The 18,277-nt window shown below is 33.1% G+C and overlaps 1 protein-coding gene across 3 annotated transcripts in view; it reads right to left on the bottom strand.

Annotated features, from left to right (window-relative positions):
* Ih (hyperpolarization activated cyclic nucleotide gated potassium channel Ih) overlaps nucleotides 1-18,277 on the bottom strand; it is a 311,031-nt gene that overhangs the window by 207,827 nt on the left and 84,927 nt on the right. For 2 of the 3 annotated variants that reach the window (XM_081745789.1, XM_081745799.1), the window contains exon 2: nucleotides 11,258-11,403. In XM_081745789.1, coding sequence (XP_081601915.1) covers nucleotides 11,258-11,403 — 146 coding nt within the window. The remainder of the gene's footprint in view (nucleotides 1-11,257; nucleotides 11,404-18,277) is intronic. The other variant, XM_081745794.1, reaches the window with a different exon arrangement.

Raw genomic sequence — 18,277 nt, 5'->3', positions numbered from 1 at the left:
CAAAATGCAAGTGAGCGAGCATGTAAATGTTGGGAGAATGTAAAACTAGGTGGAAACGAAAGAACACTGATGGGAATCACAGTGTTTTAAACCACAACCTCACAAAGCGTAAAATAGAAGCAGGAACTTTATCTCCAAAGATAAACACTCTACAACTCAGACATTGTTACACTCATAAACAACAAAATAAAATAAAGAATTATTCTTTACGAGTAATCATCATCATTATTATTATTGCTTAATAGTTCTATTCTTTTAAGAAATGTAAAGATGATAGAACGAATCTTTTAAAGAATAATCTAATTTTGTTTTTTAAATCTGAGTTTCTTAAAAGTAACTCAATTTATTTTAAAGATTATACTACTGCTGTAAATTAATATTTAGTGATTAATTTTATTATTACTTAGTAGATATGAAATATTTGAATATTGTCAAACTGTGAAATTATATTAATTTATTATTAAAATGAATTGAATATGGACAACTTGAATTCAAATAAATAATTTCGAGATTTGCACTGTTAAAAATATTTGTAGAATTATAAGAACTTACTGATTAATGTTATGACATAACGTTACTGTTGTTAATTACAATCCAGTCTAACACGAAGTTACTATTGATATGAATATAACAATGATTGAATGTTTTATTATAGATGGTTAATTCACTACCTTTTCTTTGTTTATACACCAATAGTATTCTTCGTATTATGTTTGATTGTAATTTAACAACAATTTTATGAGAGCAGGTTTCTAGTAATTCAGTCTAATTTTATTTTAAAAAAACTTTATAAATTAGATGAAAGCTGAATATAAAGTCTTTCCATGTATTAGATTTTCAACCTATGGTAAGCATAAATATGACAAAACATATGGTAAGATTATATCCACCCGTGTGTAAGTCTGTTGACAGATATTGGAGTAACAACAGGAAGAGATTGTGGAAATGATATTCTGATATAGGTACCAAGAATAGGTTCTATCTGTAACGGCCTTTTTCCTTTATCGAAGCCGAAAGGTGTAAAATCAATGGTTTTAATACTAGATACTCATAAAGCAGAAACAGTAAGACGTTATTGGGAGATTAGGAAGATGTGTTACTTGCCTTAGTAGGTACCGACTCAAGGCAATATGAAAACGTAGGTTAAAAGAAGAAAGAATTGTGTTCAATGTGGGTAATTAAGTTTATTTATATGACTTTTGCAGGATTATATTAAGTATTCGTCTATATTGCCTAAATTTTATATGTGTGTTTATATTTGCTGTAATTTTTTTTGTGAATATCGTATTTGGTATTATATGTCTAGTGGTATATTTTGATAATGATTTGTTTTCAGTACGAATATATGTGAGGATGTTCATGTGTAGTTAGGCCTATCTAGTAAGCCTAACGCTATATGCGAAGTTCTTGTTTAACTATCTACTCCAGCACCCACAATAAATTTAATAGTTGTAACAGACGTAAGAGAAATAGCTTGTTGATGTATATTCAGAATCTCAAGAATAAGTTACACATCTGCAGTTGCCCTGCTCCTCAACTCAAACCGGAAATCTACCACTTTCGGTGTCTATATAGTAGGGTGGAGTGAAAAGAGGCCATTTTTTTTTCGAAATTCGATTTTGGATAGGGGCAAAAGTTGCATATTATAGTACTTTACCATGGAAAATTTCAATTCTCTAAAATAATTTTTAACCGGGATGCAATGGGCCTTAAGTTTGAAAGATCATGCAAATAAGTTAAAAGAGTCCATTAAAAAAAATAAATTCAAATTTGGATATGTTGCGAAAGATGCATCATTATCGTAGTACTTTACCATGGAAAATTTCAATTCTCTAAAATATTTTTAACCGAGTCTCCATGGCCTTAAGCTTCGTAGATTTTGTAAACAAATACATGTTTGTTGTGTATTTGTGTAATTATTAGACAGCTCTTCGCTTGAAGTAGACTGTAATTTGAGGGTGTTAAGATTCGTTGTCGCGACGAGATGAATTTCTAAAGCTACCGAAGTTCATATTCTATGTTACAAGCTACATCAACCCAAAATTCACCACTAAGAAGTGGCTGCCGTCGAGTTCAATCCCACCCACCCGCTAACATTAGATTGAATTTTTCATAAGTTGCATTCCTGCAAAATACTGCGACTGTCTCAAAAGTAGGCATGTATTTTCTCGAGTCAATTTTGGAACGAATAAAGAAATCGCTCTCTCGTGCCCCACATATTGAAAGAAGCTTCACTAATTAATTTCACTAATCTTTCCACTACTTGCGTATGACATTTGAACTCAGGGATATCAACACATGTATTTTCTGAAGCGCGAATTTCTTGCAATTTTTCGTGTGTCTCATGAGTCAGTATTAGCGTTCTGTTATAGTACACTCATTCCAGTTTATCATTTATGTGTAATTATTAGTCTCGAAGTTTAATACTGGCACTTCGAAGGAACGGATTTCAGAAGGTTTACACTGCTTTCTGGATTGGAATATTTTATCAGCAGCAAGGATTCCTTGTAGTTGATCTGTCAACACCAATCATGGCAATGAGAATGTTTTAAGGATTCGCATAGAATGCATTTCTAGAAATTACTTTATTGACTGGAGTCTTGTATGGCTCTTGCAAACATCGCGAAAGTTCTATGGTCAGGAACAAATGTTTAGCTCCGTATTTGACAAGAGGTTTCAGTTTGATCTTGAACCACACTTTTACCACGAACTTTGATAGAGTTTTGAGCTCCTCTAAAGGATTTGGCATTGATATATACACCTATAGACGCAAAAGTCTCTAAGCCACTGTTAACCAGCGAACATGCTCTAGTTTCCCAGGTTGCTTAATCTGTTAGGCTTTTATCAGTCTAATCTTATGACAGATTGGAGTATTTCACACAAGTACCTCTGATCATAACTGAGATCACGCACATTTAGGAGTGTAGGAGGTTCTGAAGAAATCTTTTCGAAGCCGAACACTGAATTTGTTTCACAATTCACTAATGATCTATCAATAGAGCCAGAGAAAGTACTTATACCGCCGATTTCTTTTAGTAAATGACAAAGTGGTAGTTCAATGAAATGCATTAAGCATATGCACCACTGCATGGTCCTCCCTAAATGGTTTTCGAGCACTTTAACCACTCCTTCTTTTGACCTAACATTAATATTAGTGCCATCGCATCTGATAGGTCCACATTATTTTCCTGTAATTCGCGGCAGATGAAACTAGCAATATTCTTTGTTGATGCTGATCCGGTCAAAGCATTTCCGGCATAGCCGAGAAATTTGTTACCCGTTTCTACACGGATAGAATAATGTTCTTCCATCTTCATCTTCCGGACATCGTGAGCATTTGGTCTTTCTTCCAATCAAAATAGATGGCACGAGGTTTCACTTTATTAACAGTCTCTTAGTTCTTACACTTATACCATTTTTCACAACCTCTCTTTGAATTTTACTTCTGTCAATTATGTTTTGCGACTGCTCTAGACTCACATATTTAAAATTTTCCAAAACCGCAGTAGCAATTGCTGCAATTTTTCTTCTAGTCACGCCGGTTTTCTCCTTCACTTTTGCTAATGTTGGTATGAATTTTCTCTTGTTTCCGAAGATGACAAATAGTCTGAAGATTCGATAATGTAACTAGTAGAGTATAATACTCTTTGGCTGAAAGCTTCACCGTAAGATCGCTTTTTGCCTTTCCTTCCTTCTCTTTTCTTGAGTTTCTTTGTCTAAGTAATATAAATAATAGCGAATATCATTTTTTACTAACCACCCAGCGACACAACTAGGCTAGTTATCGTCCGGGGCAAGAACTCGCCTTAGCCCCCCCCCCCGACCAACCAAACCAAAAGGCTCTGCAACTATATCTGATATTGGCATCAGACAGTAGTTCTCCTATTCCATTCTTTCTTCAAGTGATAAAGTTTGATTTCAAAATTGTAGTATATATTTTAATTTTTAGTACAAGATAAAACACTAAACTACTTTGTAACTGATTGACAAATAATCTGAGAGTAGCATGCTTGACACATTCTTACAGTCTTTACGAAATAACTGCAAATCGCAATGTTTTCGGAATTATATTGGGATGTGGATATGTGTAGAATGAATCAACATCTTTTGCTTTTGAATAGAATATTTAATTATGAAAAATAATGAAGGTGTTGTCTCGAGTATTATACTCGGACATTTTACAAATCTCTTAAATCGATGTAAGTTAAATGAAAACACAAAAAGCTGGAACTAAAATTTAACCTTACGGCCTCTTTTGGATGCAAAGGTTTAACAATGTCCTCAAAAGATAGCTTTGAAGGTAACATAAGCTCTATGGATATGATCCGAAGGATGGTGAGTCGTTATCTTGTTAAGTTTCTGAGGTATTTGTTTATGATATTTAGTTTTCTAAAACTCCTTTCCTTGCTTTATAGTGAAAATAATTATATGCCCAGTTTTGTGGCCTCCAATTCGACGCCCGAGGCACAAGCCCCGTTCCCCGTCACTGTCACCACCAACTAAACATATGTACTATTAACAATACTGCCAAAAGTCCATTGTAGGATATCAGAACTCTAATAGCAAAAAGCTTCTTTATGACAAACTCGCAAAATGCTTATAATTGATCACTTTTCGTCTTATTATTCCCAAATTTCAGGACCATTGCGCCCCGGCTAAAAATAATTCTAGAGAATTAAAGATTCATGTTGTTATCTATTGACAAAGGATGCATCTTTTGCCCTCTATCCACAATATAAATTAAAGTCTACTTTCAGCGAACATTTGCCAAATGGTTACATAGTAAACGGAAATTGATTTGCAAAATTTCAAATTTAAAGCCCCTTGCGCCCTGGCTAAAAATTATTGTAGAGAATTGAAATTTTCTATGGTAAAGTACTACGATATGATGCAACTTTTGCCCCCTATCCAAATTCGAATTTCGGGAAAAAAAATTCGCTCCACCCTACTATATAGTATCCCTAAGGTGCGGAAACGGCAAGAGATAGAGAGAAGTCGTTTATTCATATTGATTCAGCGTTCCACGAATAGACTCCATTTCTCCACCTTTAATCTCCTATAAAAACCGGAAGACGCGAATTTACCATTTCCGGTTTCAACATTGAATTTTCATAGTTCGAAAGTCTACCGTAGTTACGAAATATGACAGCAGACTCACTTGCTTACTTCTTTTGTTTGTTTTATATGTTTAGACGTTAAATGCTAAATTAAAGAAAACACTATTGTCAAGATTAATACAAATGTTAAATTTGTAAAACTGTCAATCTAGCGAGCCTAATATTCAAAGTGCAAAAGCAATTACTAAGTAGTGCATTTAATTGTCTAGAATATGATATAAGATAGATATATAATAAAATAGTAAAATCTAGAAGCTTATTCCTAGAGTGCTTAATATCTACTGTGATATGCTTAAATTTACTGCAAGTAGGTTATATATAGAGATGAGCCATTCAGAAATGATACAAGAGCTAACTGTTAAATTATTATCATCCACAAGACCTAATGCATAACATATCTTCGACTAAATAGAGTAAGAAATTCTAATATTGCTTATTAGATAAGAATAATCATATCATAAAAGTATTCATATAGTAATATCTAATGCATATGCAAAAGTGATCCACAGTTACAAAATTTTTAAATACTAAATATAAATATTAGTGGAATTCGTTACAAAAATATAAAAAAACAATATGTTAATAGATTTTTTGTTTAGAATATGATAAATCAGATTTTATATTTTAAGATAAACAGTTAAATCATTTAAAACATCTAGTCACGTAAAATTAACAAAATTATATTTTTATGTAAGATAAAAATATATACAAATTATAATTTATTTAACAAGAAATATACAAAATATAATATGATGTGGAATAGTAGAAAGAAATATACACCATGTGTGTTGTACTAGTGAGTGTGATAATAAAAATAGTGTTTGTATCTTACTCGTACATTTTCTTACATGTCAGTTTACGTATGAATGATATGATTATTTACCATTGTTTCAATTTAGTGCTTCTTTTCTATTGTGCTAGGCTTAGGTTAATAATTAACTTTATAACACATATTATATAAAGCAAATCCACAATTTCAAACTTAATAAACAATTATTAATGATGAACTATATTTTAGCTTATCAAGAAATCAAGAATTAACTTTTAAAAAATACGAAATCAATATTTTATTTTTTTAGAACTCACTTCTTTCTATAGTATAGTAAATATATATTATTTGTATAGTAAATAATATATTTACTATACAAAATAGAGTAAATATATTTTTGTATAGTAAATAATATATTTTGAAGAATAAATATACATGTAAAATGCGATACAATATTTTCTTTTCATTTCGAAAGGTTTGTTTATTTACTACAAAAAGGTTTGTTTCAAAAATGTTTCAAAAAAGTTTGTTTATTTAGTTAACAGTTTACGACCTGCTGCTTACTTGATATTCCTCGACCGTGCTCTATCACGAACATAGTTATTATTAACATATATATATTTCTTACTGCATTTTTCAAAATATATTGGAAATCAAATAGTTAAAGAGAAACTAATGTAGAAAGTACTTTACATTTTTGATAACGTGAATATAGTATCGGTACAAATTCCTAATTTTTGAAGGCCTTGGCCCTTACGAGAAGACCAATTCCACATTATATTCGTTAGAAATTTGAACCAGAAATAAGTTAAGTAATCCGAACTTATTTGATTCAAATTTCCAAGCAGTAATATTATTTGTATTTCGTCTTTCTTGGTCAGGAAATATTAAGGTCAACAAACAAAGATATGAAACAATTTTGAGGATATTAAGAAAAAATATCCAGCTTTTTGTCAACATTACAATTTACATTTACAACAGTTTCAAAATAAAAAGTTTTTTTTCTTATTAGCTATTACTTTAATTAAATGTATTGCTTTAAGTAATGAAAATACATACAAATAACAGAAATTAAAACCTAGATTCTAGAAATCAAGTTTTAGGTTTACAAAAGTGATATATGTATGCATGTTTCTTTATAAGTCACGCTTATTATAAATGAATTAAGAACTTAGAACATATATTAAAAGTTCGAGTTAAATTTGTTTTGATTTTTTCATAGAAACTTGAAACACTATTACATCAATAAATGTGAAATACAAAATATATATACAGTTACTTATCATATTTCCTACTCTCACTCTGAAGTATATATTAAGAAATCGATATATAGTGTATAATATTACTGGAAAGTAAAATTCCAATTAGTAACACATACACAGACAACGTATATTCTGTGGTCACTCTGCAAAGCCGTAAGCAATAAGAAAACCTTAGTGCAAAATAAGCCTCCAAAATGCAGTGTTCTTCTTAAAATAGAAAGAAATAACAAACCTTCATGCAGCATTCTGAATAATTTTGAAATTAAGAATTTCATAAAAAAACACAATCTTCATTCAATTACAAATAATGCAAGATAGTTATAATAATAAGAATGTTAATAAATATATCTTTCTTAATTCATTCAAATCATAGCCCACCTGCAACCCTTCAAGCAGGAGAGTTACAAAAAAATAATACTGCTAAATCAAAGCTGTCGATTCAAAACATTATCGTTGGACACAAATATCTACATGAATTATATTAATATATTTCCTTTAGTCATTCAAAATGATAATACAATAGAAGATCGACATAACGCAAGGGAAAGTGCATCCCTAAATAAGAAATACTGTAGCTTTTTTGTGGCGAAAATTTACTTTTGAAGCTAAGATAAAATAATAAATATTGTGCAAAAGGCGGTACTGCAGTATAATTTTACCGTTAGGCTCGCTTTTACCACACGCTGTGAGTGACTATGACCTCTAAATTCCAATGAATTTTGCGGAAGAAACAAGACAGATTGACTTTTGTCATTTCTAAGGTCCCATTACGATATATGTCCTAAAGTTAAAAAAGGGGTTATAGCATGTTCCACATCAACCACGTTATATCGGTCTTCTACTGTATGCTATAAACAAAAAATATTCCAAGTCGTTCCATTGTTTTTAATGTAAAACGCAGAATACTTTGACAGCCATTTTTTTTGTTAAACAACTGGTATTTAACGAGGTGGGGAATAATATGACTTTCTAATTATTTGGAACAAACTTTATTGATAGTAACAGAACATGCGAGATAGGAGTAGTAGAAATATGAAAAAAATGAAAAGAGATGAAATCTTGAAGTTTTACGTCCCACGATTATGGCTAGGCTAGGCTAGGCTAAAGGAGACGATGATAATGAGAAATGAATGAAAATGGTGAAATGAAGAAACTGGGAGGAAACGGGAGAACCCCAAGGAAACCCACGCACACGATGTTTGTCCATCACAAAGTTCACTTGGCGCGAGCTGGGATCGAACTAGGAAGTCCATACACTAGAGATGAACGCTCTATCACTTAGCCACCGCGGCCGTATGGGTTTTTTAGCCACCTCATGCATGAAAAAACTAGTACATAGGGAATTATTGGAATTATACAATAAAAATTTCGAAAACACAAGGATATTTTAGATTTTTGATGAACCAACTATAGGCTTTGTCGAAGGATCACCAGAACACATAATGTTGTTTGTTGGAATTGAAACACCAAGAATGAATAATGGTATGTTCAACTTCCCAGTATCTGAATACCAAGATATGGATACGAATGGTTTAATGTAATGGCATAGGCTTGAACCTATAGCGCTCGGGTTCGGTTTTTATCAGCACTCTGGTTATGGAGCGTGGACTGAGGGACAGGAAACGTGTGGACAAGGTAATTATGTTTCGACGATCAAAGAAATAATATAAACAGGCGACTGGGTTCGAACAGGGCCGCAAGCTCAGCCTACGAGCAGGCAGTTTCTCGTACCGGAAAATTGGTTTCCATACAGGAAATAACGTCATGGCAGTGATGCATTTGTGAAAGCAATGTATAGAAGAGAATCGGACGCAGTGACTATTGGACAGAAGATTGCGCATTACGACCATAGCAATGAATGACAAGTTGTGGATTTGTCTGTGTCCAGGCATCTGCTGAGCTCTGAACTGACGGCATGCATACTTTTACGTTGGTTTACATTGAACAGAAATATAAAAATTTCAGGCTTCATTGGGAGCATGAACATTACAACTGCTCTGTTGAGTGACGGACGACTTCAGCCTTTCGTATAGTAATCATATCATACACGTTACACGCTATCATGGTAAGCACATTCTGTCAACATAAATTGTCAAACGTCGTGGCAGCCGAACGGCAGATAGATGGACTTAACAATACTTATTTGGTTAACCATTATGTCGTAGCTATTTACTGACATTTACGATGTTGAAACTACGATCTTATCTCAAGACGTATTTTTAATTTGGTAATACTCACAGGTCACATGGTGATAACAGTGAACTGATGTGATTGATCAATATCGGAATTAATTTCTGGGCCAGAAACATTGCATTCTTTAATAAATTGGAAGCAATTTGGAGACAACGAATTTTCTGATCTGTTAAGATTTGTGGTACCATCTTTGCACAAATCTGTCTCATTCTCAAGTTCTGCGATAGAACCCCATCATTTCCCCTTGTTTATATGAAACTCTTTTTCTAGTCTCGATCTGAGTGTATTAAAGTTTGCACTTTATCCACTTGTGCATCCGTCTTCTGAGTTTTTATTGTCCATTTCTTGTAACTTTGTGATCATTTTTCCACGTATCGTTTAACTGCTAACGCCATTTGAAAACATTTGATCGCCACATTGTATATTCAGCACAATTTAGTAGTAACATTTCGCTTGCTCTTTTTCAGATTTTACGCAAAAATTTGTGGTAAATAGCCGCTTCAAATCCTCATTCAATTCGTCCCAGCCATAATTTCCTCGAATGAACATTATCCAAACGTTTGGAATGAGGTTATTTTTGGGTTCGTTGGTGAGGTGCAGGGCTTCTCATTGAGCACACAGTTTTCCAAGCCCCAATTTCTTGTGTAAGATACTGTGGATGGATTTCACAAAACGGTTGACAGCCGACGACAGTCCTTCACCATCATACGCACATAGGGAACTCTATCTTGAGTAATTACTGACACATATCTAGGTTGTGAGAAATACCGCATAGCCCATCCGTTAACCTCGAAACTCAAAACTCCTCTTGAACTTCCTGTTTCTTTTCGAACATGCGTACACTGCTTGTATTCAAGTGAAAATTTCACTTGCCGAAGTATCTTCTCTGCACAGAAATTAAATCACGCCAGGTTGTATTTGCTTGGTTATCCATGACACGTCACTGTTGCTTCAACTTTCTGCTCTCAGCGGCCGCCTGTGTCAGACTAGTATTGTTCTGTACTGTTCCTTCAAACAGAAACTCATGCAGTGGAACCATCTTTTTACAGTTCCATCAACAAAAACTGGAGTGTTGCTAGCTCAGTTTATATTTCAATTGAGTACATGAGTTAAATTAATGAGAGTTGAGAACATGATTACTGAACACAAACGGTACTTCTTTGGTTGTTTTCCATTTCATAATTACAACACCTTTTGTGTGATTGGATTAGAGCTTAACACCGCATTCGGTACTAAGATCATATGACACTTGAATCTATAGTTTAAGTGGGACCTGAAACACACAAGCTCCTATTGGTAATCAAACTCGGATCTCACGAGCTAAGGACGCTTACGCTAACTATATAGCCATAAGGGAGCTCTACAATATTTTTGTTGCTCCGAGCTTAATGTACTACTTGATGGTACGAATGTTAACCAACGATCTCGTAAAATGAACGTTTAATAACTCTGTAAGATCTTTGTGTGGATGGAACGATTTGGAATGTAAAATATAGATTATTTTAATGAACAGTTTACACTGCCATCTTGCGTACAAAACAAGAATGAACAGAGAACATTAAGCTCTGCACAGTTTCAATTTTCACATACTAAGCTGCGAAATCTGCACAATACGAGAGAAAGATAGAAGAATCAAATAATACAGAAATAAAAGCAGAGTAAAATAATGTCTTGAAGCAACAGCTTATTTAAAAAATACAAGCTTTTTTGTTATTCAATAATAAGAATAATCACAATCTTCAGTGGAGTAATAATAATAATAATAATGAATCGTATTTTGTGGAGTATTCATGCTGCAATCATCTCGAAAACTCCAGTGCCAATCTGGGATGCAAGATGTTATTCTCATTCCGTGTGCTTGATAAAAATTTCAAGAGAAGAGGGAGAAAAAATAAGTAAGAAAATCGACACCTTACCTTACTCACCTGATTGAAGATCAGGAAGATATAATCTAAAGGGATGGAACTTATAAGGTCCAGGAAGAACCAGGTTTTTAAGTAATTTCGGGCGATGAGCTTGGGGTCAAGTATAACCTGTTCGGCGTTGTCTTGCTGCATAATACCTGCAAAGAGAAAAGAATTATTTTACATTAAGAGACGTACAGTTGTCTTCAGTAAATGCTGAGCTATTTGTGAGTTTTAAGTATTTAAAAAATGTATCCATAACACAATTTTTTGCTATTGATATTAACACAAACTCTGATTCCTGATAGCTTTTATTTCTTACTGAGGGAAGTCCCGTTCTTCGAGGGGGAGAATATGGTTTAATGAATATTACATTTACACCCTTGCATGCGTGATTGTTGGTAGCACACTGCATACATTATCGGCAAACTTCTACCGGGTCGAGAGATTGAACCTGGCGGTGCGGAGAGAGTTCAACACTTTGTTCAACATCGTTCTTTCTTTGTGTGTCAAATATCAAGAATCGTAGAATTGCGTTTAATTATAATGAAATGTGGAAATAATAAATTCATTTATTTTAAATGAAATTTGCAAACATCAAACTGAATTGTCCTAAATCTAAGAAATTCTAAGATATGGACATCTTAATGAAACACCCCATCTCTTTTTGTCCTCATCTGTCGAATTTCTAATAAGATTTTCATATTGCGAAATCCCTTAAATTTAGTGACATAAAATTTGGAATTTAGACTTTTCATTTAATATAGTAAAACATATATTTCAGCGTTTATTTTAATATTTCACCTAAATAATTGTACCATTGCACACTTTTCTTCCCACCTCGTTTTCTTCTTTGCTAGGTTAAATATCAATAAACGCTGAAAGAAGAGCTTAATTATTTTAAATGAAAAGTCCAAATACAAAATTTCATGTCAGTAATTTTAAGAGATTTCGAGATATACACATCTTATTATAACAATTGGAAAACCCACCCCCTTTTGCACGTCGATTCTTTTTTTAAAAAATCATTCCTTAGTGGACCTTACGTCATAAATCCTATGTATTTTCTAAATTTCAAATTTCTAGCATAACCCTTAACCAGTCTCGCTTTTTTTATTTACTGTTAGTAGGCGCGTGGGGGTAAATTTTACCCCCAATGTTACTTTACTCTTGCGATTAAAGTATTGTACAGATTATCATTGTATTGCGAGCGGTGATAATAATTAGAAATAACGTAAGTAAGAGGCTAGTAGTCGCCGCAAGAAACAAACCACATCATTAGAAAGTACTTTCGAATAACATCGTCTTCATCTTCGCTCTTTTAAAATATTTTTACCTATCCATAATTTATTTCCTAGGGTTTAAATCCTTTGTGAAGTGTGCCTAGGCTGAAGATGAAGTCGATGTTCTTCGAAAGTTCTTCCTAGTGATGTACTTTGTTTCTTGTGGTGACTATTAGCCTTTTACTTACGTTATTTCTATTGTTCAGATTTATTGGCAAACAAATTTATGGTATTACAGAGACTATTACAAGCCACTTAAAGTAGGTTTTCGTATAAAATATGCGATAACAGTGAAATAAAAACCAAATTGAATGGTATTTTTTCTGTTTCTTCGTTCACACCTGAGGCTTAAATTTACCCCCACCAGACCAGTTACGGGTTGCAACTTAGCCTAGACGTTGTTCAATTAAACACTCAGTAAGAACTTCTCCTTTTGTAATGGAAGAAGAATATTGGATTATTAAGTTTAAATTTATTTAGTGTTTTGATGTAGAGATGCATTAATATTGAGTTTGAGACAAAGAAACCTCATATAATACTGCATTCGTTCTGTTCAAGTCGAAGCAAGGGACTGCATGGATGAAAGAAGTATGGATTCAGATAAACAGTTATACAGGCTGCGAAAAGAAAAAGAAAATAATGTGTCTTAAATGCATATTATTATATAGAACTTCCTTTTGGCTATGACTTCAATATTTAACATCTCCAGGTAAAACTCTAGAAACAGTATAAGAAGTGATGATCTTTTTTTCTGATATATTTGTTTTATTTGATTTATTGATTTTGTTTTGCCTCCTTACGCAACCCCGAGTTTAGGAAAGATTGAAACTACTGTTTTTGTGTTCCACTCAAAACAACAGGGCCTCGGATCTATTTACTTTAAATTTCTTTTCTAAACAACAACGCTAGATGTTTACCTGCAACATAACGTGAGAACCAAACCAGATAAATATTATCAAATTTAAATAAGAGTTCCATACTATAGTAAGACTACAAAATTAAATCAAGTATTCTCATCAGATATAGCACTAGTCGTAGAGGTAAAAATAATGGGGAATGTGAGGGGACGCTGTCTCTCCACCTCCAGAAAATATTATGGCGTCTTCCCAGTTCCTAAAAATTATAACAGGCAGAGATAGGCAGGGGGCGGCTTGATGTCATGCCGCTATCTACCGTCCCCCTACCTTTTCAGATCCACTTTTACCCATGGTGAGGACTGACAATTAGTTAAAATGCACCACCATTACAAAGAGTTAGCCACTTGCTACTGCTCCCAGGAGATTCAGGCTGAAGATTGTTGTGCTTTTCTCTTAAAAATATCATCCCTATAACTTAATCTTTAAGGGAAAAGGGGATTTTCCAATTGTGTGTGTGTCTGTGTGAGTGTGTGTACAGAAAAAAATCTAGAATATTATTTCGATTAAGTATGGCTAAGACCATGCACTAAATTACTAAGTTGATCATACAGTTTTGCTCCAGTCATTTCCACCTAAATGCTCTGGGACGTCACATTTTGCTACTCCACTTCTCACTGAACTATATGAAGAGGGGAAGAAATATGCAAGAAGTCTGATAATGACATGCGAGAAATCTGTCGTTATGGAAGCGTGAAAACTGACATGTAAAAAATGACAGATATTATTTTCTTATCCATAGTTTTTGGTATAGGTAAGCTGATTAGTGACAGTCTCGATGGCATTTGAGCCTTAATTAAGGCAAGAAGGTACATGGCAACTGGTCTGGGAATGGACAGGGTCAACGCCAAAATCATTGATCTTCAGTATTCATTTATATCATTTATATTGAAAGGGACAATATCAAGGGCATTGTTATTCGTTATCTATTTATTACACTCATAATGACAGAGGGAATGACGAAGTCGTTACTCTTCGTTATTTATTTATTTCACACATATTGACAAGGGCAACGCCAAAAGCGTTGCTTCTCTTTATTTATTTAGTCCACTCATTCTTTTACCTACAAACATGATACATTGCATAAACCTTATCCTCCCAGTGAGAAAAACGGGTATTTCAGCTAGTACATAATAAACATTGAAACTTTAATATTAATTTTCTGCACTGCCGCGTGCAACTACAGCTTACTGATATCGTCCAAAGACAAAAGACTGAACCTACTAAAATAAGCCTGATTCGAGAAGATCACGATTTCTGTTTATGTAAAAGCTGCGAACTTACGGACACCGCAATGCTTATTCCTATGGTAGTATTGTCAATATTATAGATACGACTACCTGCTTTCGTCAGTTAATACTGCGCTCAGTAATCATATGATATGCCCGCTCTTAATAACTCAATTTTGTTCAGTTATGTAGAACAATGTCCTCATTCCGTACGGATTTGCGTCAGCGGCATGTGATACTGGACATCATATACTGACTTTGTGATATGATGTCAGTGAAGCGAATTTTGCATTTTGCAATCATTTATCCTCGCTTTTTCTGGCAGGCTCACTATCAATAAATTTTGCTGTATATTTTGCATTGTGATCCGCAAATTTTGCAAAGATGGATACTGAATGAAGCCCACGATCTCTTGCCCTTGCCTCAGAATGTGATATCAGGAGGTACATGTAGTCCTATTGGGAATTGAATCTAGGTCTTCCGCACCAGGTATCTTGAGCAGTAATCACTCAGCCACGAGAAAAAAACCGATGCTTGCGTAATAAATGTTCATTCAACATCATCATTTAGAAACAACAAAATAAAAATCATGAATATTTTCCCATTCTTTCTGGCAGCTAATTTAATCTTTTAATTGCTATTGCTATATTTTAAAAGACTACTTTCTTGTTTACATTTGAAATTGACCTAAGAAATCTTCCTCTTCTGTTCTTGATAATAACTTAAATGAAATTTTGTGGCATTGAATTTCTACCGCTGATAATAATTACGTGCCATTTATTGTCCCTTACGGCAAACGATGAAAAGCAATTATTCAATTTCTAACAGGTGATTAAAGAAATGATATCTTCTTTACGCTAACTAACAAAAGAAGAAAGAAAATGGGAAATAATTAAAGAACACCAATGAAATAACACTCAAGGCGTTCTTGTTGGAAAATTAGTGTTGCCAGCTTCTTCCTTGCAAAATTTCCAGTTATAATAACAAATGAAAATAATCCGCAATTCATGAATTAAGAAGACAATCGTTGACCTTTCCAGAGTATTAAAAGTAATTAAGTTATTAAAATAGCTGAAGATCTAAAAAATAATCATCTCATGAACTAGAAAAATAAATCACTGAACAAAACAACGTTTATTTTAAAATAGTAAATATTTCGCAGTTTCGCCGATTAGCTTCATCAGACAATATGGGCTAAATATCAGACTAAATATCTCATTAACAAATTTCTGCAAATGTAAGCTCATATTTATAACTCTCACAGGATCAGAGAAATATATTTTTATCCAATGCGTGTAATAATTATTTATTAATGTGTTCCTTAAATTCAAATGTTATGAATGAACAACTTCTTATACGACGACATTCATCGCATGAAGTTAAAAAAAAGGCTTTGATTTAAGCCGAATTCACAGACATGATTGTATAATAGTGTATTTCTACATTATGATCAAATTCTTTACATACAATTCTTTACAAGTAAACTTACCCTCATTTATTAGTTTCGTATTTTCTGATGTTTCATAAACTTATATCACTAAAATTAAAGATAAGACTCGAAATAAAATCTAAGATTAGTACTACTGCATATATTATTAGCGTTATGTGAAACATACCTTTATGAATGAGTGGGTTTTGGGTAGATACTGATAAAGATATCGTTGAAGATGTTAAGAGATTGATTCTATTAACGAACTTGGCCGAAAAAATGATCAATCTAATTGTTTATCTATCGTCAAAAACAGAATTAAAAAATCGCATTCGTTCAACAGTTTTATGCTGAGTAATGTAGGTACAAGCGGGCGTATGGTATAACTTTACAATCTGGATCACCAGTATGATCCTCATTAATTCAATACAAGTCTGAAATAAGAATTATATAATGAGTGCAATAAATTAAGTTAGGGATTAATTGTTACTATCTCACTGAAGCTATACTGTTTGGTCCACGTATACATAATACAAACACCACAATATTATTATATTTCCCTAAAACATTATCTTTACTAGCAATTCTAGATAGTAAAATGAAGTTCCTGTACAATCAAAGTGAGACAAATATAGAGCCCCATAATTTATTTTTATGTAAGATAATTACATGGAATTGATGATGGCTTCTGATAACGTTCATGAATTTGGCTACACTGTCAAAGACAAGACAAGATCTTTATATACATATAATTCCTTTGAGCCATTTGCAATGTTGAAAAGATGTCTGATAGCGGAAAAACGAATCGTATTAATGACAGACTATTTATAAAGGAAAATGCTTTTTATGAAGTTTCCTTCTTTTATTATACGCAAGTCTTTGTGTTGAAAAATTGCTCATCTCGACTGAAAAGAATGAAAACTTGGAAGGTTGAAATGAATACCGAAGGAAAACTTCAACCTGAGAATTAATATGGATATTTAAAGGAGACAAAAGAATATTTTTTATATATATAAAAAAGTGAGCATTGGAATTTTATCCTTAGTATTGTAAACAAAATTGAAATGACAAAAGCGATGGAATAAACAAAATAAAAAATATCAACATATAAACGTACAAAAAAAAAAAAAAACAGAATCTTATTGAAGAAACTGGAAAATTATTTAAATTGTCATTTTATTAAGAGTGAATTTCAGAATTCGGATGGTCAGGATGCTCTAAATCCTTATATAAAGGTAATCAAGAAAGTTCTGTTGCTTTTTGCACCCACTACCTTCGAACAACGATAAGTTACCTAAGAGATACCTGGAAGATTAATAATAATTCCCACCAGCATCGACGGCCTACTGCCAACGTTCTGGAAGGACATGGATTCCATCTAACTATTTCCACAGAGTATACCGAGTCATTTGTATGATAAGGATACGTAGCTACGCCACAGCTTTGAGGAAACGATGTTTCATAGGAAAAGTCACGAAATAGAATGGTTATATCGTCTTCTGAAGCGTGAGAAGCAATTTAATTATATTTCGGGTTCCTGAAAAATGATTCAAAAGTGATTTGAGAAAGCAAATATTGAAAACCGTTGTTATTAGAATTTAAGTCAGAAAGTATCTTATAACAAGAGTCCAAGAGTTTTATATTTTTTTATTAATCTTATCTGGTATCTGAAGATTCACTGGCTTAATAGTTGGATGTTAAAAATAATAAAAAAATAAAACAAAATGAAATAATAAGACGAAGAACCGGTAAACTAGTATTTACATCTAGTGGCACAGATTCAAACTCCCCCCTTCCATATTTCTTTGTGATAAAATTACATTTACGTCATTTGATCGGACAGCCACATAAAACGTCCCTCATATCTAGCCTCCTGAGACCCGGCGTATTTCATGCAATACAATTTTTAAATGCCTTTCTTTATTAAGAAAATCATTGGAAAGGTCAGATTCCACGGTATTATGTTCAGTACATAACAGGCTTACTGTACTGAAAACAATACCACGGAATCTAACTTTTCCAACAATTTTCTTAATAAAGAAAAACATTTAAGAATTGTATTGCATGCAATACGCATGGTCTCAGGAGGCTAGTGCCGTTGGCGAAATCATTGATCAACCTATTATTAAGAATCCAAACGACCCTGTATTAAGATTCGAGTCGTTGCAGGCTCCATT

The sequence above is a fragment of the Thermobia domestica genome, chromosome 2 (assembly GCF_964235325.1).
Source record: "Thermobia domestica chromosome 2, izTheDome1.hap1.1, whole genome shotgun sequence".
Classification (NCBI taxonomy): Eukaryota; Metazoa; Arthropoda; class Insecta; order Zygentoma; family Lepismatidae; genus Thermobia; species Thermobia domestica.
This window is presented reverse-complemented; position numbering and strand designations above follow the sequence as displayed.